The 21,550-nt window shown below is 44.0% G+C and overlaps 1 protein-coding gene across 1 annotated transcript; it reads right to left on the reverse strand.

Annotated features, from left to right (window-relative positions):
• Positions 1-962: 962 nt before the first annotated feature.
• CHRNB4 (cholinergic receptor nicotinic beta 4 subunit) lies at positions 963-21,131 on the reverse strand. Its single transcript, XM_027840602.1, has 6 exons — positions 21,065-21,131; positions 13,996-14,144; positions 7,404-7,448; positions 6,536-6,645; positions 4,593-5,556; positions 963-1,094 (listed from the first exon to the last, which is right to left on the reverse strand). Exons 1-6 carry the CDS (start codon positions 21,129-21,131, stop codon positions 963-965), a joined length of 1,467 nt encoding a protein of 488 aa, XP_027696403.1.
• Positions 21,132-21,550: the final 419 nt, after the last annotated feature.

Here is a 21,550-nt window from a genome sequence, read left to right on the forward strand (position 1 = left end):
AATCCTTTGTGCAGAATCTCTAAGCAGTGGTATTTAACCTCTTCTGGGAGGCCTTCAGTGATGGCAAATTCACTACCTTACAAGGCATCGATTTTTAGTTTTCAATGTCTCTCCCTTTTAGAAAGTTCTTTCTATAGTAAAGTACAATGACATTTCTGATAACAAGAGCTGGTTGACAATAGGAAAGGGATGCCTTGTGAAGTAATGAGCTCCTGTGGTTGGAGGTTTTCATGCATGACTTGCTTGTAGGGAGGCTGTAGGGGCAATTCCCCAGGATCAAAGGAAGGAATGTGGATCAGCTGACCTCAAAGATGCATTTTGGCCCCACAATCCTACTGTCCTAATCCCATAGCTCAACTCCCAAGATCTCCTCAACCCAAGCAATCAGATCTTATTGAATCTAATAACAGATGAAAGAAACATTCACCACATTCACATCTTTATTTGGTTTCCACTAATAAGACTCTCAACAAAATTCTCAAGACCAGATATTTCATACACTATTGTTTCTGTCACTACTCAAAGCAAATTTTGAACAGCATATGGGTAAAAACCAGAGGAAAGAAACATCTTTAGTAATTATTTCTTATAAAACAGTAGGAGTGCAGATCTAGGGGGCAAAGGGAGGGTTAGAAGACATAGTGGGAAGTGGGGGAAGTATCCTCAACTTCCTGTCTTTCTGGATTCTGTTGCAAATGTTGGACCCACTGGGTATGTGGCAGACAGAGAGATTCTCAGCGCACTCTGTAAGGTGCAGACTTTGTTTCAACAGATAAAACGAAGTTCTCTCTCTCTCTCTCTCTCTCTCTCTCTCTCTCTCTCTCTCTCTCATTCCCCCCTCTCTTTTTGAAGACACAGAAATGACATCACCTTCTAAGAGACCCCAGCCCTTACAAGACAAAGATCCTTTCGGTGGACGTAGTCTGCAGGGCGAAGTGGGTGTAGAGGGGTGGCCGAGGACCCTAGAGTGGAGAGTAGTTTTGAAAGAGAGGAGGCAGGAATAAGCCGGCAGTCCCCAGGACACAGACAAAGATGAATATCCACAGAAAGAGCCTGTCCACTACCATGGCCACATATTTCCAGTCTTCAATGACCTGGAGAAGGAAACATCAAATGAGAAGGGAGAAAGGGGAAAGAAAAAAGGCTGGTTAGAGCCATTTAACAGTTTGATAATGATCACAGTAGGGGTTTTCTTACTCAAATTCTCAAATGTGTATTACTAGTTAATGTATATAAAGTGCTTTGCATACAGTAAAATACTATGGAAATGTTAGTTATGATGAGATGATGATGATGATGACTAATTATTAGCAGCAGCCACAGTATAAATCTTCCCAGAGCTGATTTTTAGAACGTAATCTCCTTACAGGTAGGAATGATTTCCTCCTTTGTACTTGTATCAGTCCCTGGCACATAGTAGGCACTTACTTAATCAATACTTACCGTTTGATCGATTGCTATTTATTTAATGACCATGAAGAGTTTTTGGAAAGAGCACCTCAATGTTAAGTTTGGAACCAGGAGGTCTGGGTTCTAGTCTATTGTGCAGATTTGGGTAAGTTAGCGTTGTGATATAATAAGGAAGGCATTAGTCTAGAGGCTGGGGTCCTGGGTTTGAATTCTGGTTCTATTCCTACCTGTGTAACCTTGGGTAATCTACTTCCATTCTCTGAGTCTCAGTTTCCTCATCTGTAAAATGAGAGGTTTGCATTAGGTGATCTCCAACATCCCTTCTAGTTTAAGAAGTCTAGAGTCAAATAATCTGTTCTTATTTCTATATATAAATAATTTCTTCTCCTTATGTGCAAGGATTCAGCTGATCCACAGGTCCTCTGGACTCCTATGCTGGTTCTCAGTCCACTGTGACATGAGGCCTCTGGAATTGTTATTATAGCAAATGCTTAATAAATCTCTATTGAATGAATGGAGGAATCGATCAGTGAATAGAAAATGTTACTATCAGATAGAAAGGTCAGTCCATGTAAAATAAAAATATTCTGAGTTTAAAAAAATGAGTCATGCTGGTATCCAGGGAGCCCCTCGTTCTCTGGACCCTTTGCCCTTTGTATGGGCTCCCACTTCCATTCATCTGAAATCCCAGAATTGGCCAAGTCCAGAAGGAAGATTTCAAACCTGACCAGCTAAAGGTGTCCACAGGGATCATGCAACCCTGCATTCCTTCCATAGGCACCTAGAAATTCTAATGCTCGGTTTACTTTCTAGGTCAACACCGCAAACAGAAAGAGCTGCTGTTTCTCATACTTAGACAACCAAACATACATGCATGTGTGCACACACACATACGTGAACCTGCACACACATGCCCAAATGCATACACATGCAACATCCTCTCTGAATCCTCTTCTTAAATACCTCCCCATATGGAGTTATACCTGGGGTTAAGGATGGAATTATAGTCTGAACATTTCTTGACTCCCTGAGAACCCTTTTCCCCCCATACTTTGGGGAAAAGTTAGCTTAGAATAACAATCATAGATCTGAGCTGGAAAAGACCTCAGAGGTCATGTAGCCCAATCCCCTAATTTTACAGGTAAGGAAACTGAGGCCTGGAAGGGTTAAATAATAATAATAGTGGCTTAGTACTTGTAGAAGTTTACAAATATTATGTCATTTTATCCTCACAGCAATTTTGGAAAGTAGATTGCTATTATTATCCCCATTTTACAGATGAGAAAATTAAGGTAACAAGTTAAATGAAGTAAGGTAACTGAAGCTTACACAACTAGTAAGTATCTGAGGCTAGATTTGAACTCAGATCTTTCTGACTTCAGGCTTAGAGTTCTATCCACTGTACCACCTAGCTTAGCTACTTCTAGTGATCTGCCCAAGAACACCCAGGTTGTTAGGATTTGAACCCAGGTCTCTTGACTTCAGAGCCAGTACTTTTTCCATCGTAATTCCCTCCCCTCTCCTAATCACTGAATATTAGAAATAGAAAAGACCTTAAAACATAGAAAAGACCTTAAAACACGGAAAAGACCTTAAAACATAGGTCTGAAAAGGCCCTTAAACTCAGAATGTCAGAGCCAAGGTGGGGGAGGGGGGCTTTGAATGTAGAATATTAGATGTAAACGGAAAGTTAGAACACAGAACATAGAAAAGTCAGAGCTGAGAAAGATGTTACCACATGGAATGTCAGATCTAGGAGGGTCCTTAGAACATGCAATGTCAGAGCTGGGAGGGTCCTTAGAACAGAGAATGTCAGAGCTGGGAAGGTCCTTAGAATAGAGAATGTCAGAGCCTCAGTTTCCTTGATAAAATAAAAAGATTGAACTATATAAGAAGGTCCCATCCAGCTCTAAATAATATGAACCTATGAATCTCCTCACTTTATAGATGGAAAGACTGAGGTTCAAAGACTAGAAATGATTTGCCCCAGGTTAACTGAGTGAGTTAGTGACAGAAAGGGACTGGGACCTATATCTTCTGTCCCTCCGGTTCAGTTATCTGGAGTTTTAAAAATGACACACGCATTCTGTGGTTCCCATCCTCAATTGTTGCTCCTTTATTTACCCCAAAATAAAATGTTTGTCTTAGTGACTTTTGGCTTTCCCTTCTCCTTATAACTTTATGTTTCCTAGTCTTGGCCAGACTAAGCTATATATGAAACCAGGTCTGCTGGCCAGTAACTGCCCTCGCTGTCAGAGTTGTCCCTAGGATTGAGCGACTGGGATTTCCCTTCAAGGTGCCCAATTTGAAGGGGGCAAAGGGAGATACTTCCTCCCTAAAATGATCTCCCCCAGGATGCTCCCTCCAGCATCCCACTGTCAAGGTATCACTCTTCTGGGGCCCATTTGATAACCTCCCATCCTTCCCTCCATCCTCCCCATGCCCAACTGAATTTGGCCTGGTTATGAGCATCCCTATTTACAACTCTGCCTGGTATTATGTGAACAGACCTGACTGATCATTGGCAGAGATAGTCTTAGCATCTATAATGTGGAGAACAATGGACCCTACTATGCCGTGGACCTGTTTTCAGGAGGCAGCAAATTAGAGCCTGCTGTGTGCGCGCAGGCTAATTAGGTTTCAAATTAGATTGTGGACATCTGGAACAAGTTCCTGTTCATAAGACTTGGTGGGGCTGCCACATCTTTCTCCACACTAAGCTATTTTTGGTTCTCATGAGTTTCTGTTTGACAGCACTGAATTCAAAGTGGGTTGTGTGTGTGTATGTGTGTGTGTGTGAGTGAGCTCACACTATTTATATACAGCAGAGATCACAGAGAAGATGATATTGAAGGAAAGAGACACAAGCTATAGTAACTCAGGGAGGCAGGCTGGCACAGTGAAAAGCATGCTGAATTTAGAGTCGAAGGGTCTGGGTTCAAATCTCTGCTCTGCTGTGCCCTTGTGCAGGTCACTCTTCTTCTCTGTGCCTCAGTTTCCTCATCTGTAAAATGACAGGGTTGGACTGGATGTCCTCTGAGGCCCCTTCTAGCTCTAAGGTCTATGTGTTAGATAAGCTAGTGTGAACACCTGAGTCCAGCAGTGACTTTGGGAAGGTCCGGGAAAGGGAAGCAACAACCCCCTTCGCCCTCCATTTCTTCCCCTGGGGTGAACTGACTTACACATTGGTCACTATCGTCACTTTTCATGTGGTCTGCTATGAAGCTCACACCATCGATGGCTTCCTGCACCTCCGGCTGATACCTCTTGGAGGACCTGAAACGGAAATCCTTCTGGCCCCCAGAGCTGTCGGCAGCTGCTGCTGTCCTTCGTGCTGACGTGGGATTCACAAAGTACATGGAATTCTTGTAGAGGTTGCCTGTGCTGGCATGGTGGGGGGATTCGGACCTGTTCCTCTGGCGCTGGTCAAGCTGGGGTCTGTTGGGGTTATTCTCTGGGCGTTTCATGAACAAGAAAGTGGGCAACCTCTCAAGGAAAAGTAGCTTGACCCAGGGGGCCATCGTGTGGGTGCTGGGGGAGCGGTGGTGCACGTTGAGGACACATACGCTGGTGACGATGGAGAATGTCACTAACACCATAGTGAACATGAGGTACTTGCCAATGAGGGGGACATCCAGAGAGGTCGGGGGGACGATTTTGGAAATCAGTAAGAGAAAGACAGTTAGGGCTAGCAGGACTGAGATGCACAGTGTCATCTTCTCACCACAGTCTGAGGGCAGGTAGAATACCAGAATAGCCAGGGAAGTGATCAGCACGCAAGGAATGATGAGATTGATAGTATAAAAAAGGGGCTTCCTCTTGATGATAAAATCATAAGTCACATCCACATAGCTGGGGTCCAAGGGGTTGACCGTCCTCCGTCCGGGGAGTTCGATAATGTCCCATTCTCCACTGGGGGTGAAGTCGTCCATGGTGGCTGTGGGCGTCTTGAGGACCATGTCGATTTCGGTGTGGTCATAGGTCCAGGATCGGAATTTGAGGGTGCAGTTCTGTTGGTCAAAGGGAAAGTGCTTCACTTCAATCTTGCAGGCACTCTTGTAGATGGCTGGGGGCAACCAGAAAATGCTGCCATTCGAGGACACCACAGCGTTGGTGTACACAGAAACTTCGTAGGTGCCATCAGCACTGAGAAGAAGACAGGGGAGCAGCAAGAGAAGGAAGGATGGGTGAGCAGGAGGAAGGAGCTCAACCTGTCCCAAACCCAACTCATTCAATCTCCCACCCCTTCTTTACAACACCTGGCATGCAGCAGACACTGATACCTGCCAGTTGATTGATTGCTATTTGTTTAATGACCAAGGAGGGTTTTCAGGAAGGAGAACTTAAGTAGGAGATCTAGAACCAGGAGGTCTGGGTTCCAGTCTTCTCTCTCTATCTGCCACTAATTAGTGTGTTAATTTGTGTGATGTAATAGAAATGCACTAATAATCTCAACACTTCTGTCTAGGTAGCCCCCATTCAGGTTATCCGATTTTGTAAACTTAAAGTCATTGGTATGCATAAAAGATGAGCTAGCAGTCCACTCATGCCCATGCTTCAAGTCCCCACTGCCCACATCCAATCAGTTGCCAGCTCCTGCCAATTCCACCACTTCTCTTGATTCTCTCCCCTTCTTATGCCCACACAGCTGCCACCCTAATTCAGACCCCCATCACCTCTTGCCTGGACTATTGGAATGGTCTCCAAATTAGTTGCACTTCATCCAGACTCTTCCCTCTCCAACCCATTCCCCTCCTGGCCTGTTTTCTCAAATTAAGGAGATGGATTTAATGACCCCCAAGATGCCTTTATAAGGGCCACTTTACCAACAATATCTGGCAAACTGGCACTTAATGGGAATGTCAGGGATTAGAAAGTGAGATTGGAGCCATAAAATGCCACAGCTAAGAGAGACCTTAGGCCATTGAAGTCAGAGATGTGTGGGGTCTTAGAATTGAGAATTCTCTGAGCTGGCAGGGACTTGGGCAGTCTGGGAGGTAGTGATGCCAGTCGGCTTTAGCACAGATGAGACCCTTGGCACAGAACTGCTCTCATGGGCTCTGGCCAAACAGTGACTCCCCTTCCTACTCTTGCCTTGGGTCCCTGCTCTGGCTCTCTCACTCACTTGTTATAAAGCACAATGTCTGGGAGCCAGATGCGCTTTGAAGGGATCCTGAGAATCTTCACGCCTTCATATTGGGAGGAGTTCCAAGCCAAGCGGTAGTCTGTCCACTCCTGGGGGATGGGGTGGGGTGGGGAGAGATATGAAATGAACGTTTACAGTGGGTACCAGAATTACAAAATGGCAGAGCTGAAAGGGACCTTAGTGTCAGCTAGTCTAGGGATTCTTTGGTTTTGTGGTGTTCTGGGGCAGTCTGGTGAAGCCTATGGACCCCTTCTCAGAATCATGTTTTTAAATGCATCAAATGAAATACTGAGGATTAGTGAAATACAGTTACTAGAATAAATTTTTTGGAAAAATAAGTTTATGGACCCCAGCTTAACCAACACTAGCCCCATCCTCATCTCTTTTACAAATAAACAAACTCTTTTAGACTCGGAGGAAAACATGGTCAATCAATGTCCTGGTTGGATTACAGGACAGGAACCTAAGGCTCAGAGAGAGAAAGCTGTGGAACACCCACCTGTCCAGTCTTTGCTCCCTAGGTGGAGAAGCAGAACAATGGAAATTGAGTTATGCTAGAGACAGCAGTAATTAACAGACTTGGGAGAGAAAGCAAGCCTGGGCAATGGGATAAAGGAGAAAGGTCATGGTCCAAAGAACTAAACAGATGGTTGGGCCCAAGTTCAAAACTGGGCTTAGAGACTTAGGTCCCTAGGGAGTCAGGCACTGAGTCAGGAGCAAAAAGGTTCAAAGTTGGGGGAAGGTGCAAATGGAATCTTTTAGGCTTCAATCCTCCTGGCAGCCCACTGGCCATAGCTTCTGCTTGCTCGAGGACACTTTGGTATCCAAAAGCCCTGGCTCTACTTACCTGTTTCAGCCAGACATTGGTGGTCATGATCTGTTCCCGTTCATTCTAAAGAAGGAATAGAGCAGTTATGATCTCCTTGGCTCAAAGTGAACACTCCTTCCTCAAACTGCCTTAGTTGCTTTATCTGGATCTATGCTTTGTGCATTATATTCTGCCCTGTATCAAGTTTGTGTACATGTGACGTCTTCCCTCTTAAGGGCATAAACTCCATGAACTTTCATTTTTCCATCTTTGTGGCCCAAGCACAGAAGACAGGGGCTGGCATATACAATGCTTTTAATAAGTGTTTGTTGAATTAAATTGACTTGAATTGGATGCATTGGCTAGGATTTAGCAGGGCATACTACTAAGAACTCTGGGTTTGGAGTCAAAGGACCTGTGGCAAAATCTTGGCTTCACTTTAACACTTTGGGTGACCTTGGATAAATCACTTGACCTTGCTCACTTTGTTTCCTCATATGTAAAATGGAGCTATTGGACTAGATGGTCTCTCTAAGATTCTTTCTAGTTCTGTCTATGATTATATGATCCTATTTTTCTTGGGAACATCAAGGATTCCTTCTTTGTGGTTACAGGGAAAGAAGTTGGCTCGCAGAAAACTGGGAAAGAATTTTTACAACCAGTGTCTCTGATAAAAGCCTCATTTCTAAAATATATAGAGAAATGAGTTGAATTTGTAAGAATACAAGTCATTCCCCAATTGATAAATGGTCAAAGGATATTAACAGGCAGTTTTCAGAGGAGGAAATTAAAGCTATCTATAGACATATGAAAAAATGTTCTAAATCACTATTGACTGGAGAAATTCAAATCAAAACGACTCTGAGGTACCACATCACACCAGATTGGTTAAGTGATAAAACAGGACAATGATAAATTTTGGAGAAGATGTGGGAAAATTGGAACACTAATGCATTGTTGGTAGAGTTGTGAACTGATCCAATGATTCTGGAGAGCAATTTGGAACTATGCCCAAAGGGCTATAAAATTGTGCATACCCTTTGATCCAACAATACCACTTCTAAGTAGGTATCCCAAAAAGAGCATAAAAGTGGGAAAAGGACCCACATGTACAAAAATATTTATAGAAGCTCTTATTGTGGTGGCAAATAATTGGAAATTGAGGGCATGCCCATCAATTGGGGAATGACTGAAGAAGTTGTGGTATATGAATGTAATGGAATACTATTGTGCTATAAGAAATGATGAACAGGCAGACTTCAGAAAAACCTGGAAAAACTTATATGAACTGATACTGAATGAAGTGAGCAGAACCAGGAGAACATTGTACACAGTAACAGCCACACTGTGAGATAACTGACTTTGATAGACTTGGCTCTTCTTGAAAAATGCTATTTACATACAGAGAAAGAACTATGGAGTTTGAACGCAGATGGAAGCAGACTATTTGCTCTCCTTTTCCTCTGTTGTTTTGTTTTATTGCTTCATTCTCATGGTCCCTCCCATTAGTTCTGATTGTTCTTTACATCATGACTAATGGGAAAATATATTTAATATGAATGTATAAGTAGAGCTTATATCAGATTGCATGCCATCTTAGGGGGAGAGAAGAGAAGAGGGAAGGGGAGAAGATTTAAAACTCAAAATCTTATGGAAGTGAATATTGAAAACTAAAAACAAATAAATTATTTTTTAAAAAAGTTGGCTTCAAGTCAACTGCCAGGGTAGGATGCCCTTCAATATGACACAGAAGGAAGAGGGCTGGCTGGATTTTTTTAATCCTGATAACGTCATTTAAGCCACTTTGCTTCTCTGAGACAATTCCTCTTGCTGAATTTTGAATGTGACAAACCATTATGAACTAGTGAGTATCCATATCTGGTATCCATACCAGAACTATTGTAGAATTTTAAGACAAATATAATTTATCTGAGCATAGATAGAAGATGAGAATTTGATTAATAACCATAAACTAAGGTGGAGTCATTTGAAGAGAGGATCAAAAGTCTGAGCCTAGAAAGATGAAAGTAGAGAGAAGGGAAAAGACTGATTTCAGAAGTAAATCCTGTAAGTTTGAAGCTGGAAGTGATAGACATTACAGTTGCTATTAAAGAATAGTGTAGTTGAGTAGGGGAACAGATTAGAAGCAGAGAATGAGGGAAGCCACTCCGTGGATAAATTAGTTTGGCTGAGATATCATGCCTAGTAAAGTATTAGTCAAGCAAAACTTGGATGAATTCAGCTTAGCCATGGAATACTCAATTTACCACAGAAGCTACATCATTAAAGAATTACAGTTTTTATTTTTTTTATTGACAGTTCCTGAGAAAGAAGGAAACCAAATTGTGAACTGCCCTGAGTACACGTGTCTCCTAGCACCTACTCTCCAAAACAATTCCTGAGTGAATCAGTGCGAGTATAACTGAGGTTTATGTGTGGAGTGTAATGTGTTTATTATCCATGATTTGCTTTAATAGATGAGTACTTGTTATATTATCATTATTATTAATTATTGTTATTATTTCTTTTGCTTTGTTGTTAAGTATCAATGGTCATGTTTAAAGTCTAAAACGGATAGTGTTATGAATAGCTGGTGTATAAATACGAATGTATCAGTGACTTGCCCAGGGTCACACCAACAACCAGGGGCAGAGCCAGAGGCAGAACCAGGATTCATGGTCCCAAGGCCAGGGTTCATTTCCTCTGTACTCTAAATGTTTCCATTCTTAAGCATGATCTTTATTACTTAGGACCTTAAAAGCTATCTAGTACAACATCCTCACTTCCCAGATAAGGAAAGTGAGGCTGAGTGTTAGTAAGTGACTTGTCTGAGTTCACCCAGGGAGTAAGATGGGATTTGAACTCATGTCCTCTGCCTCTTCCATGCAACCTCCCTTCCTTGCATCAAAGTGATTTCTTTGGGAACACATCTCCAAAACTATAATGGAACTCAAAGAGAAAGTGTGACTCAATCTCTAGCTATTCACTTCACACACAAGGATTCAGCAACATGCTGAGGTCCAGCCGGAGAAAATGAATTTGGAGGCAGCTTTTTCTGCCCTTGAACTCTTCTAGAAACCCAGCTGACTGCAGCTTACCCGAGATGATGGCCAAAGGCCTCGGGCGCTGCTTTGCTCCTGCTGTGGCTGCCTCCCTTAGCCAATCAGATCATGTCAGGGCAGCTCTGCAGCCTTCTGCCCCTGAGCCAAACAAGCCTTAAGCTGAAGCCCCTAGTAGAGATGCAGGGAGCCCAAGCACCAGCCCTGACTGGTCAAACCCTCGCCTCATCCCTGATAAGATTTAATTGGTTCGACAAACTAGGAATTGACTGAGAGGGAAGTCAAATGCTTGCTGTTTTTCTCCAGGATTCAATCAATTCACTGCCTCTTTGGTGATCTGTGATGTGTCCCTGAGCTTTCTGGGATTCACTGGCAGAAGCAGAGGCAGGAGACATGATCTGTCGTCAACCAGCTACCTGCCCACGGCTGGCCCCAGGCTGTGGCAGCCTGCTCCAGACCCTGTGTGTGGGGCTGCCCCAAACTGGAGCAAGGAGCATGCTGGCAAGGATTTTAGCCTTCATCTAGCTCATCCCTTTTATTTTCTGATGGGGAAATACAAAAGGAGCATAAAATCAGCATTCAGTAATACTATCTAACATTTTAAAAAGCCCTTTAAGGCTTGCAGAGCAGCTAGGTGGTGAAACAGACAGAGTCCTGGGCTTAAAGTCAGGAAGACCTGGTTTCAAATCCAGCCTCAGGTACTTACTAGCTGTGTGACCCTGGGGAATCACTTCCCCCTGTTTGCCTCAGTTTCCTCATGTGTAAAATGAGTTAGAGAAGGAAATGGCAAACCACTCCAGTATCTTTGCCAACAAAGCCCCAAAAGGGGTCAGAAAGAGTGGGACACAACTGAAATGATTTAACAACAACAATATTAAGGCTTTTAGAAAACACCTTTCTCTCTATTATCTCACTCGATCCTTTCAACAATAACAATAAGAGCTACCATATGCACAGGGCTTTAAGTTTTGCAAAGTATTTTACGTAATTATCTCATTTGGTCCTTACAACAGCATAGGTGCTATGATTATTCCCATTTTACAGAGGAGGAAACTGAGGCTGAGACCACACAACTGAGTTTGGCAGAGGCACCATTTTGAACTCAGGTCATCCTGACTGCAAGTCCATCATTCTATCCACTACACATACCACCTAACTGCCTCAAGTGAAGCAGAAACTCTTCCTAATCTCTCTATTTCCTCAAAGCCAAAGACCATCTTTCATTTTGGTTATGTATCTGTAGCACCTACCAGGTACCTGGCACAAAGTTGGCACCTTATATATATTTGCATTAAGTAACTTGACTAGGGTCACACCTTGTCATACAGCGAAGTATCAGAGTTGGAGTCCAGAGGTTTCACCAGATTGCCCAAAGGGTCCAGGACATAAGAAAGGTGAAGGAACTTTGGAATAGAAGCAGTTTGGCATAATGGATAAAACACTGGTCTGGAAGTCTGGAGACCTAGGCCCACATTCCCCTTCAAAAATTTAATTATCTCTGTGATCATGAGCAAACCCATTAACCTTTAAGAGCCTGTTTCCTCATCTATAAAATGGAAATAATAATAACATACTTTCTTTACAAGGTTTTTTATGAAGGAAATATTTAGCAAATCTTAAAGCAATACTTTACATTGGAAAAAGTCAATGGACTTTTTGACAATGGAAAATGGAATACAGTTAAAAAGTCAATATTGAAAGAGTTGGGGAAAGACAAGGACATTGCTGTATTGCTGGTAGTGCTGTGTAAATTGGTACAATTATTCCAGAAAGCAATTTGAGATGATGCAAAGAAAGTGACTAAAATGTCCATCCCCTTTAACCCAGAGATTCCACCACTAGACATATACTCAAGGAGGTCATTGACGAGAAATGTATCATAGACACCAAAATATTTATAGCGCTATTTTTTGAGGTAGCAAAGAACTGGGAGCAAAGTAGATGTCCATCAGTTGGGGAATGGCTAAACAAATTGTGGCCACAGATGTAATGGAATATTACTGCACTATAACAAATGATGTATGTGATAGCTACAGAGAAGCATGGAAAGATCTATATGAACTGATGCAGAGTGAAGAAGGCAGAACCAAGAAAACAATATACACAATGGAAATGGAAAGAACAAACACACATACAAAATTAAAAGTGAATGTAATGGAATTATGAAGATAAACGAGACTTGAACGAAGAGATAGGAGAGGACGCCTCTGTAAGAGAACATTGGACGAGAAACAGCAATACCGTAATGAGAATCAGCTGCAAACGACTTGACTACTCTGATCAATTCAATGATCCCTGACAATTACAAAGGACTCATGATGAAAAATACTCTCCACTTCCAGAGAGAGAACTGGTGAACTCTGACTGAACATCAAAGCATGTTTTTTCACTTTATTTTTCTTGCCTTTTTTTTTTTTGGCAACATTGCTAACCGTGAAAATGTTTTGCACAACTTCATATATAGAATGAGTATTGGATTTCTTATGGTGGGGGAGTGGGTGGAAGGAGGGAAAGAATTTGAAACTGAAAATAAAAATTTTAAATGAAATAATTTTTTTTAAAAGAAGACATCTCTCCTCCTTTATTCCTTTGTAAAAGGGAGGGGGTCAGCAGGTGTGGAAATTGTTTATAATGTCAGCTTTTTTCTATGGGTTGATTGGTTTTGCAGAATTTATTTTTCCTTCTTTCTCTTTTTAAGCAAAAAATTTGTTACAAGAGATGGCTTTCTGGGAGAGGGGAAGAGAATAGATACCTGGGGAAATGTAGGCAACGTAAAAATGTAAGATATCAGTAAAATCTATTGAAAATTTTAAAAAGGGGAAAAGAACTACACAAGTGAATGTTATTATTAGATCAACCATAACCTCATTGTCAGCCAGATAGTCAATGAGCATTTATAAAGTACCTATTATGTGCCAGGCACTGTGCTAAGTGCTAAACAGAGAACAAGAATGTTCATGTGAGATAAGGCAAGTAAAGGCCACTTGGTGCATATGGCGGCATCTGGATTCTCAGGGATCTTCCCTTTTGAGTTGGTTGGGAAAACCTCCTCTTTAGCCAGAGCAACCAGTAAGTCATGTCTTGTGTGTATCCCCTGGGTATATCTTGTGATGCCTTCTCTAGGTAGGAGAGTTGCCAAGGGTCCCAGGAAGGAGACTCTGGTCTTTGAGAACCCAGTACCCCAGGTTCCATTTGCTTCACGTCTGAGTTAACATTTCTGAGATCATTACTTTAACCCCAGGGTACACCCAGTGACTGCTCATTTCTCATTTTGCAGATAGAAAAGGAAGCCAAAGTCCAGACAGTTGGAATGATTTTTCCCAAGGTCACACAGCTAATTAGTACCAGATCTTGGACTAGAATCCCCAGTACATGCTCCCTACTCAACATTTCCCAGGCATAGAAGCTTTAGGGAAACTCCTAAGAAGAACCTCCTTCAGTTGGATTCATGACGTGTTTTAGAAGGCTATCAAAACTCGCCTCTGCCAACCTTCGTCCCTGGCTACCAAATGCCTGCTAGCCTTAAATACAGACAAGAGACCCAATGATCTGAGTGTCCTCCAGAGACTTACCACACTTATGAGCTGGGCCAAGGTCACCTGCAGCTTGATAGACACCAACTGGGAAAAGTTGGCAGCCGGGCGAATTAAGTTATTGTACCTAGTCTTGTTCAGAAGAAAGTCCATTAATTTCTCTTCCGCATTAGCCATTTTGCAGTTCCCTGGAAAATGGTACACAGTTACAGGTGTACATATTCCAAATCCAAAAGCACGGTCGATTGGGCATGCAATCAAAATAGCTTACATTTCTAGAGAGCTTTAAAGATTGCAAAATTTATACTCTCAGGTCATTCTCATGGTGCTCCTGTGAAGTAGGTACAACTCTAACTCCCATTTTATAGAAGAGAAAACAGAGTCTCAGAAAGTCCTGGTCAATGGTAGAGCCATAACTCCAAGTGTTCTCCTTTTCTGTGAAGTCCAGGATTTCCCCTATACTCAGCAAGCTTCTGGAAGGCATGATCTACTTTTGAACTGCATCCCCCAGTCCCCAAGAGGTGCTCACAATCAATAGGAGATGAATCAGGCTGAGTGGAGAGGCTGAGGCAGAGTCACCTTCAGGACTGTTAACTGACAATTCCATCCCTCGGGGCAAACACCAAGAAGGGCTTCCTCAAATCAAATTTATTCGTTATGGCAATGGTGAGGGCTGGGAGAACAGACCTTGAGGAGAGACCTCTGGCCTTATGGAAGGAAAGATCATGGATTTGAGACACCACTTCTGAGGAAATCTACCCACAGGGAATGAGTAGAAATAGGAAGGAAGCTGCCATCCATTAGTTTCCTATTTTGACTAATTATTCTTGCTAAGCTCAGTAGTTTTCATCTGCTGCACATTCTAAATTTCAGTGCCCTAGGGTAAAGCCCCAGTTGGCTTGCCCTAGTTATGGCCCTGTCCCTTGGTGGGCACCCTTAAAAATGGGCACTAGATTAGTAGGGCTGGATGGGTGACCAAAACAAGCTGGCTCAGGGAGAATTCTCATCCTTTCCCATCCGTTTTCCAACTCACTGCTTATTTAGAACAGATATAATATTTATCAACTCTTGAAGAAATCTTCCAAGTATTTCCTTACACTTGATGTCTCCATCCCTGATCAACTGACCTGAATAGAGGAGTCCTTGAGGCAGCCAGACTGCCTGGAGGTTCTACTGACTTTGTGCAGAGTACCAGGCCCAGTTTGCCTTGGGAAGGCCAAGGCTCTGTTGGGGATGAAGTGGGTGGGACTTCCCCTTGGGTGGACAGACAACACAAAGTAGGAAAAACAACGGATTTGGAATAAGTAGGCCTGTCCCATCATGAGTCTACCCCATCCTACCTGTGTGACCTTGGGTAAATCACTCTACCTCTCTGAAACTCAATTTTCTCATCTATAAAATGCAGGAGTTTGGACTAGAAGATCTTTAAGAGCTTTTTCAGCTCTAGGACTTTTGATGCTAAAAATCCTTTCTGAGATTCTTGGAGGCCACCTTTCCCACCATTCAGAGGTCACTAGCTAGGAAAGATATTCAACTGCAATTCTTCTGGTAAGATGGAGGACTACCAAGGCTTGCCATGAACTCTACCACAGGCCTTGAAGGTTCTCCAGACCTCCAAACCTTACTTACCATTTGCCCTGCTGATGTGCCCTTCAGACCCTCGAGCACTGCCATCTGATCTATTGAGGCATCCTGATGGCCCCTGAGTCTTGTCATCTACTGAACCACTCAGATCTCTGAGCCTTTCCATTTGCCCTGCATGTGGACTCTCCTACATCTTATTATGCTCCCATTTGAGCTCTATAAGAGCAGGGACTGGCTTGTTTTTACTATTTGTATCCTCAGTGCTTCTCAAAGTGCTTGGCACACAATAAGCACTTAAAAATGCTTTTGTATTCATCAGAAGATAGATAGATGATAAATCTATGAATAGATGGATAGATAATTGATAGATGATAGATGGATAGATAGATGGATAGATAGATAGATGATAGATGGATAGATAGATGATAGAAAGATGATAGATAAATGGATAGATAGATAGATGATAGATGGATAGATGGACAATTTATTAAGTTATTCCTTTGTGCCAGGCACTATGCCAAGTGCTGGCAAATACAATACAAGCTGAAAAAGGAGCCTATCCTTAAGGGAGCTTACATTTTAATTGGGGAAGACAGCATCTACAAGGAAATTGGAAAGGTATGGGGAGAGTCCCCATATGCGAGTAAGGCTGCTGGGAGGAGGTGGAAAAGCCAGGAGAGTGAGGAGTGGGGCCAGGGAAGAAGTGAGCATCTCAGGAGTTCTTCATGAAATGGTAGTCCCAGCCAAGGACTCACCTCAGAGGAGAGGGCCACAGGGTGGCACCATAAACTCCTAGAGGGCAGGGATCCCCTAGTCCCCTGAACAGGGTCTTGCATGTAACTGTTGGCAGCCCAAAAGTGATGAGTTGGACTGGATGGCCGTTGTGGTCCCTTCTAACTCCAAAATTCTGTGATCCTGTGACCAAAGGGGGATAGAGTGAAAGGATGTTCCTCAGGGTCCTGTGCTGTGGATGCCTCATCACTGTCTGCTTTCTGACCTCTCTCTGGCCTTCCTGGGCTCCCTTTGACCAGCACTTAGCCACAGTGACCATCACCCGGCCTCACCTTTTCTTCCCTCTCCAGGACACAGAGGCAGGCTCCCCCATTGCCTAGGACTATGGCAGAGACTCCACTTGGGCTGACCTAACTAGAACAGGTAGCTTTGCCACAAAGGATCCTCCCTAAGAACACAGCTTGGTCCTCTCCGTACCAGCCGTAGAGAAGAGTTGGTCTCCTCTCCAATAGCCTTTCACTCCTCTGACTGATCTCTCTTTTGGTTGTTGTGACTTGTGTAATGTTCCTATTGGTTCTGTGGCTCTAACCCAGGTGGTAGAGCCCACCAGAAGACTCAGAAGGAGCATTGCCCAAATAGGGGTGAGCAGCCAACTCTGCTGCATCACTGCTGTCCTTGGGGTCAAAAGAGATGTAGGTTGGAGTCCTGGCTCTGCTCTGTGACTATGACTCATGGAACCTCTTGGAGCCTCAGTTTCCTCATCTGTAAAATGGGGCCAATAATAACCATAAAATGCCTCCTTTGCTGGGTTGTCATGAAATTCAAATGAGAAAAGGCGTAATAAAGCATTTTGTCAATGTTAAATCTCTGTATAAATGTCAGCTCTTATTAATGTGTGTAAAGTGCTTTGTAGACCTCAAAGCTCTATGTAAATGCCAGAGATTATTATTGTCTACACTCCAAGCTCATGTAGGTCTAATTTCTAATCTGAAGGCACCTTTCCATGTGTGGCAGCCCCATGGTCTTTGCAATACCTTAGCAGAATCCTGTAGGGACAGCACTTTAAGGGAGGTAGGCAGTTCTCTTCTCCCCAGGTTTCCTAGAGGGAAATTTGGAAAATGAGAGCCTCTGAATAGGGGGAGGAAGAGCTCATAGGTTCCTATAGCACCTAGAGCAGAGCTTGGCACATAGTAGGTGCTTAAGGAAGGTTTGTTGAATTGAATTGGAATGAATGCTTACTGTTGGGTGGCACCCTAAGTCTTTGAGGTGAAGAAACACACTCTCAAAGACATGGAGCTGGAAGACGCTATCACCTCCAGCTCCCTCATTTTTCAGGTGAGGAAACTGAGCCTCAAAGAGAGGAAGTGATTTATCCAAGGCTATATACAGTAACAGAGCTGGAATCTGAGCCCAGGTTCTCTGACTGTAAGCCCAGTGCTGTCTTCTAGGTATTCTGGGCTTGGATAATAAAAACAATTATAATTATTATGATCATAATGACTAACATTTATATAACACTTCCAGGTTTTACATACATCATCTCCTTTGATCCTCACAACAATTTCGTTGCTAGGTTTAGGGGACTGTTGGCAGAACCAGCCAGACTGAGTCTTCTGAGAGGGATGGAGGGGACCCCTGAACCCCAAAAGGAATAGTCTGCCCCTTGCTGGTCTGATCCATACAAAGGACACCACTAGATGTCAGTAGTAACTAAAAAGAACTTGGGAGTTGTGGTTTAAAGTACCTGGAAGGACATCTTTGATGTTAATCATTGATTAATCTCGGTTTCCCCTTTCATTTTGTGGCCGCTCTAAATGACCGTGGCCTCATCATACCCTCCCACGACTGATCAGGAGGCCTCCTCAGAGGCCCTCAGAGAGCCAGCTGTCTTTCTTCACTCAGGTCAGAAGATATTGGATCCAAGGCCATCCTGCCTTTAGAGATAAAAGAGAGCTCAGAGGCCCCACACCATTTTACAGATGAGAAAACTGAGGCCCAAGGAGGCTAAGTCATTTTTCCCAGGTCAACAGAGAGGCAGGATTTGAACCCAGGCCTGTGACTCCAGTATCAGTACTCTTCTTTCTGGACCTGCTTGACTCTCTCTGGTCCTGGAGGCCACAGGTCCAGAGCCCTCTGTACCCCTTTTCCTCCCGTCCTCCACCTGTGCATTCAGGTGGGGGCCTTTAAATGCAGACCAACTTTCTCTACCCCCCCCCCCCACTTGTCTCATTCCAGAGCTTGGATTTAGCACTGCATAAATTCCTCTCTGCAAAAAGAAGTGATAACCTGTTTTGGAAGGTAATAATAACAGTACTTTAAGGCTGACGGGGTGAGGTAGGAAGTGTTGACGTTATCATCCCCCTTTTACAGGGAAAGGAAACTGAGTCAGAGAGAAAGGTGAAGGGAACTCCCCCAAATCCCACAGAGATAGGAAGGCCATTAAACTGTCTAGAAGAGAGAATGTCAGGACCAGAAGCAACCTTAGAACACAGGGCAGAATGTCTGAGCTGGAAAGGACATGGGAGCACTGATACAGTGTGTCAGAGCTGGAAGGGAGCTTAGAACACAAGGCAGAAGGGAGCTTAGAACACAGGGCAGAATGTCTGAGCTGGAGAGGACATTAGAACACAGGACACAGTGTGTCAGAGCTGGAAGGGAGCTTAGAACACAGAACAGGGAATCAGAAATTGGAGAAGGGCATTAGAATATAGAATAGAAAATGTCTGAACTGGAGAGACATTGGAGGTTACCTAGCCTGTGCCCCTTGTGTGATGGAGAAGGAAGCAGATGCCCAGGGCTGTGTTCTCATAGCCAGTTACATGTTCAGATCAAGGCTGTGGAAGTTCTGATCGGGTCTTCACAGAATTCTGAATCCTCTCCACTCCACCCCTTCGCATCCCTCCATTCCCCAAGGGCCACAGAGGCAGATGCAGACAAACGATCCTCAATTTAGCAGATTTCTCCATGACTTTTGAGCTGATCCTGAGGGAGGATAGAAGAGAAGCTCTCCTGTCTGAGGACCACCCTCCCAGCTTTGACATTCTCTGTTCTGAGGGCCCATCACCTCCACGTTTCAACTTTGGAATGGTGGGGCTTTCCCCAAAGGTTTTTCATTAAGTGGTTTTGTCATCTCGCCTAGGGACGGTTCATGGGAAACCAGAGCTTTACAACTCTAGGATAAAGGGTCAATTTCCTTTTTTCTTTGACCAATGCCTGCTTCAGGATGCTGTCTGTGCTTGACCCAGTACTTGAAAAAGGAAAACTAAATGAATCAAGCTCTGACCAGAAAGGTTTGACAAGGGACACCCTCCCCCAATATCTAAAACACTCTCACTCACAGGGAAGGAGGGAGAGAGGGAGTGTGGGTGTGGGAAGAGATAATCTCCCATTACAGAAGGCTGTCAGTTCAGCTCACTAGTGTAGATTCTGAAGAGACAGTGGGGCAAGGGCTCTCACCCCGGGCATCATGAAACCTGGGCGCAATTCCTGGATCTCACACTTACAGCTGAAGGACTGTGAGAGAGTCGTTTCACCTGCATTTCCTCTTCTGTCCAATAGAGAAAATAACAATTTCTATTTACCTCACAGAGTTATTGTGAAGAAAATCCTTTGTAAACCTTGAAACACTTTAGAAATAGAAGTTATTAGCCTCCAAAAGCCAGCTCTAAGATTTACTAGTTGTGTGACCCTGGGCAAGTCCCCTCACCTCCAAGTTTCACAATGCCTAGCATATAGTAAGCAACCAATAAATCAGAAATCAGATCTCTCTCTGTCTCTGTCTCTCTCCTGTTCCTTTTCTCTTCTCTCCCTTCCTCCCTCTCCCTCCCCTCTCCTCTCTCTTCCTGTCTCCCTCTCTCCCTCCTCTCTTACTCCTTCTCTCTCTGTCTCTCTCTCTCTCTCTGTCTCACTCTCTCTTCTCCCCCCACCACTCCCACCACATAAGATAATGATCTCATAGGGTCAATGTAAGAAAAGTGACTTATAAACACTAGGTTGTAGGAGTATGAGTTCCTGTTGTCATTACCCACAATATCAGGTGACTTAGTGGAAAAAGTGCTGAGCCTGAAATCAGGAAGACCTGGATTCTAATTCTGCCTCAGGCACTTAGTAGGCATGTAAACTCTAAGCAAATTACTTCACCTGTTTCAGCCTCAGTTTTCTCATCTATAAAATAGGAATGATAACAGCATCCAACTCAAAGGACTGCTGGGAAGATGAAACAAGATAATGTTTGTAAAGTGCTTTATAAACCTTAAAGTGCTATATAAATGTGAACTATTATTGTTATTATTATTAACATTATTTTATTGGTATATTATATAATATTATATTATTATAGTTATTATTAATGTTATTTTAATTATTACTATTATCCAAGGCTGAAAGACCACTTCGGAGACAGCATGTGCCCCCAAATCTCTGGAGCTAGTCTCTCCTGGGATTTCTTCCAAGCTTTGTTTCTGGTCTAGTGGGCATGCCCTTTCTTGGGTGATTCACTCCTGGCCATTCAGTGTCTCTTCCTTCCCCCTACTGTCCCCCCCACCTTCTGCTCCTTTCCCTACCCTGCTCCCCACCCTCTCCCTTTCAGGTTCTAGATAACTGCCCCAATGAACGCTGGAAGATTCCCAGCTGTCATTCACCTTGTCTCCAGCCCACCCTGGCTCCCAGAGAGCCACAGCCCCCAGAGGGAGCTGGCACCTGGAATTTGGAAGTTAGTACCAACTAGCTGGAACCCCACTCCCTGAGGTTCCCCTCTCTTCAGGTCAGACCAGTTCCCCCTAAGGCGACTCACCGTTGCAGAAGAGGGAAACCACAGTGAGGAGGAGGAGGAGGAGGAGGGGCGTGGGTGCCTTCCTCATGGCAGGGGGAGCAGGAGAGGAGAGGCTTCTCCCTGAGACAGGCTGCTGGAGCTGGGGTGGCTACCCAGGCACAGGGTGCAGACTCTCCCTGAGCCTCAGAGGGATAGGATCGGCAGCTCCCCCAAAGCCGGCGGGCGGTAGGACGCCGCTGAGTGGGCTGGCCGGCAGAGAGTCCAGCTGGCAGGAGAGCTCTGACCCCTCCCTCTTTTAGAGAGATGGGGCGGAGGAGAGGTTCAGCTGCCCAGGGGAGCCTCAGGGATGTGTGAAATGAAGCAGAGAGACAGTGTAGGGGGGAGGCACCGGGCAGGATGGGCACAGGGATGATTCATTCCATTAGAGGTCTCCCAGGGGCTTGTCCAGCACCGGAGGGGATATAGGGGAGAGGCCAGCGGGCCAAGGGTGGAGAGCACACAAGAACT

Source organism: Vombatus ursinus, unplaced genomic scaffold (genome assembly GCF_900497805.2).
Source record: "Vombatus ursinus unplaced genomic scaffold, bare-nosed wombat genome assembly UNPS02014847.1, whole genome shotgun sequence".
NCBI classification, from domain to species: domain Eukaryota; kingdom Metazoa; phylum Chordata; class Mammalia; order Diprotodontia; family Vombatidae; genus Vombatus; species Vombatus ursinus.

Excerpts from the sequence above, each read along its gene's own strand:
- CHRNB4 (XM_027840602.1), bottom strand. The coding sequence starts at position 21,131 with ATGAGGAAGGCACCCACGCCCCTCCTCCTCCTCCTCCTCCTCACTGTG. Across the intron at positions 6,646-7,403 it reads CCAATGTCTGGCTGAAACAG|GAGTGGACAGACTACCGCTT; the intron begins GTAAGTAGAGCC and ends CCCATCCCCCAG. Across the intron at positions 1,095-4,592 it reads GTGACGATAGTGACCAATGT|GTCATTGAAGACTGGAAATA; the intron begins GTAAGTCAGTTC and ends TTCCTTCTCCAG.